Raw genomic sequence first — 3,640 nt, forward strand, 5'->3', positions numbered from 1 at the left:
TTTAGTTCCAACAGATTCTAATCAAAGTTTTAACAAAAATTTGGATAACGATGCCCGGGTTTGTAACCGTCTACCCGAACTCCAATGCCCTAATCAGTTACACCTTCACTCTATAAATCACTCATTCACCTTCAATCACAGGTCAGTTTTTTGGAAGCAGAAACAGAGAAATCAGAATCGCAGAGCTCACCGGAAATTGGAATCCAATCTCTGCTATCAAATTGGTCTCTCTCATCCATCCCTCACACGATCGAAGTGGAAGAAGACAAGAAGATTGTAGAAGAAGGAGGAGGAAGCTTTGAACGTACCTACTGATTCCCAGAGATCCACTGCACCGACACGCAATTACGGTAAGATATCTCTTCAACTCAACTGTAATTCATAGCTCGATCCTCCTCTCATGCCGATGGTTTGGTAAAAACGATGATTGACAAACTTAAGATCCGGATGCGCAAGATTCGAGCGATTTCAATTCTTGTTGTTTGAGATGAGAAGACTGGGAAGCACGAGGAAGCAATTGAAATATTAAACTTGATTTGAGCCTAATTTTATTATTTGATTTTGGACTTAGTTATTTGGGCTTAGTTTATATTGGATAATGTTTCTAGAAAAGTCTTGTAGTATTTAGAGTATCTAGATATCTATTAAGATTGTAATATTTTCTAGAATACTCTTTGAATATCTAGAGTTGAGAACTCTCTAGAATTAGTGTGTCTAGAGTTCTCCTTAGAGTACTATAAATACAGATGTAATCCAACACTTTTGAATCAAGCAAAAATACAAAGTTCTCTCTTCCATAAATAATTCTCCTCCCTACCAAGTTCTTATTCAAGCCTCTAATATTCCCACACACTTTCCTAAACACAAAAGGGTCTATTTCCAACAAAGTGGTATCAGAGCTTCAAGGTCCTAAAAAAATGGCGAATGGAGGTTTCCCTTTTCAAATGCCGATGCTCACAAAGAACAACTATGATAATTGGAGTATCAAGATGAAGGCGCTACTAGGAGCTCAAGATGTGGGGGATATCGTTGAGAAAGGCTTCAATGAGCAAGATGAAGCCTCGCTAAGCCAAGGTGTAAAGGAGACATTGAGGGAGTCAAGAAAGAGAGACAAGAAAGCTCTCTTCCTCATTTATCAATCGGTGGATGAAGATACATTTGAGAAGATCTCCAACGCAACAACGGCCAAAGAAGCATGGGATAAACTTCAAACTTGCAACAAAGGAGTGGAACAGGTGAAAAAGATTCGTCTTCAAACTCTTAGAGGTGATTTCGGACGTTTATTTATGGAAGAGTCCGAGTCAATTTCTGATTATTTTTCTCGAGTGTTGGTCGTAGTCAATCAACTTAAAAGAAATGGTGAAGATGTTGATGAGGTAAAAGTCATGGAGAAAATACTTCGCACTTTAAATCCAAGTTTTGACTTCATTGTTACCAACATTGAAGAAAACAAGGATTTAAAGACCATGACTATTGAGCAACTCATGGATTCCTTACAAGCATACGAAGAAAAACAAAAGAGAAAAATTAAACAAAAGGAGGCTATGGAGCAACTACTACAACTCAACATAAAGGAAGCAAATTATGCGAATTACAAGAGCCAAAGAGGACGAGGTCGTGGCCAAGATCGTGGGCGTGGACGAGGACATGGAGGAGAAGGAAGAGGAAGTTACAACAACTACTCTAACAATGGAGAAAGAAGTTGGAATCTACAAGCAACAAGAGGTCGTGGAAGAGGAAATTCATGGTCGAGGTGTGACAAATCACAAATCAAGTGCTTCAACTGCAACAAGATCGGTCACTATGCATCTGAGTGTAGACTCTCAAAGAAAGTTGTGGAGAAAGCTAACTTTGTAGAAGAAAATGACAGAGAAGAAGAAACTTTGTTGCTCGCGTGCCAAAACCAAGTTGAAGAGAAAAGAAAAAAAATGGTGCCTCGACACCGGCGCAAGCAATCACATGTGTGGCGATCGAAGCATGTTCGTAGAGATCAATGAAGCGACAACTGGCAATGTCTCATTTGGAGATGACTCAAAGATACCGTTCAAAGGCAAAGGTAAAATTCTTATACGCTTAAAGAATGGGAGTCATCAATTCATATCCAATGTCTATTATGTTCCTAACATGAAGAATAATATTTTGAGCTTGGGACAATTATTAGAGAAAGGCTATGACATCCACTTGAAAGAACATAGTCTTTTCTTAAGAGATTGTAGACATAACTTGATTGCTAAGGTGCCTATGTCAAATAATAGAATGTTCCTCTTGAACATTCAAAATGATGTTGCAAAGTGTCTCAAGACTTGCTATACCGACTCTTCGTGGCTATGGCATCTACGATTCGGACATCTCAACTTCGATAGTCTAAAATGTTTGTCAAAGAAGGAAATGGTGAGAGGCTTGCCTAGTATAAACCACCCAGACCAACTATGTGAAGGATGTCTAATTGGGAAGCAATTCCGGAAAAGCTTTCCAAAGGAATCAACGTCAAGAGCAACAAAACCGCTAGAGCTCATACACACTGATGTCTGTGGACCAATCAATCCAAACTCTTTTGGTAAGAGTAAATACTTTCTCCTCTTTATTGATGATTATTCTAGAAAAACATGGGTTTATTTCTTGAAGGAGAAGTCAGAAGTGTTTGAAAATTTTAAGAAGTTCAAAGCCCTTGTGGAGAAAGAAAGTGGTCTTTCCATTAAGGCCATGAGATCTGACCGAGGAGGAGAGTTCATTTCGAATGAGTTCCAAAAATATTGTGAAGACCATGGAATCCGCCGCCCACTTACAGTGCCAAGATCACCACAACAAAATGGAGTAGCGGAGAGAAAGAATCGGACCATACTTAACATGGTGCGAAGCATGCTTAAGAGCAAGAAGATGCCGAGAGAGTTTTGGGCCGAAGCAGTGGCATGTGCGGTTTATTTGATAAATCGTTCCCCAACAAGAAGCGTGCATGAGAAGACACCACAAGAAGCATGGAGTGGAAGGAAGCCTGGGATCTCTCACCTCAAAGTGTTTGGAAGCATTGCCTATACTCACGTTCCTGATGAAAGGAGAACAAAGCTCGATGATAAAAGTGAGAAGTATGTATTCGTCGGTTACGACTCAAGCTCCAAAGGGTACAAGCTCTATAATCCAAATAGTGGAAAGATCGTCATAAGTCGTGACGTGGAGTTCGAAGAAGAAGATTGTTGGGATTGGAGTCTTCAAGAAGACGGGTACGATTTTCTTCCTTACTTTGAAGAAGAAGACGAAATGGAGCAACCAATGATAGAAGAAAATATTACACCACCGGCCTCACCAACACCAAGGTTGGATGAGACAAGCTCAAGTGAGAGGACACCACGACTAAGGAGTATTGAATAGCTTTATGAGGTAACCAAAAACATAAATGACATTAACCTTTTTTGCCTTTTGGGTAATTGCGAGCCTTTAAGCTATCAAGAAGCAGTTGAAAACGTAAAGTGGAGAGACGCCATGGAAGAAGAAATCAAGTCAATCACGAAGAATGATACATGGGAACTTACTACACTTCCACAAGGACACAAAGCAATCAGAGTAAGATGGGTGTACAAGGCGAAGAAGAATGCAAAAGGAGACGTGGAGAGATACAAAGCAAGATTGGTGGCGAAAGGATATA

General features: G+C 39.9%; 1 protein-coding gene across 1 annotated transcript; it reads left to right on the top strand.

Moving 5' to 3' along the window:
* The first annotated feature begins 917 nt into the window (after positions 1 to 917).
* On the top strand, positions 918 to 1,997 carry LOC127094567 (uncharacterized). Its single transcript, XM_051033386.1, has one exon. It carries the CDS (start codon positions 918 to 920, stop codon positions 1,995 to 1,997), a length of 1,080 nt encoding a protein of 359 aa, XP_050889343.1.
* Positions 1,998 to 3,640: the final 1,643 nt, after the last annotated feature.

Source organism: Lathyrus oleraceus, chromosome 6, assembly GCF_024323335.1.
Source record: "Lathyrus oleraceus cultivar Zhongwan6 chromosome 6, CAAS_Psat_ZW6_1.0, whole genome shotgun sequence".
NCBI classification, from domain to species: domain Eukaryota; kingdom Viridiplantae; phylum Streptophyta; class Magnoliopsida; order Fabales; family Fabaceae; genus Lathyrus; species Lathyrus oleraceus.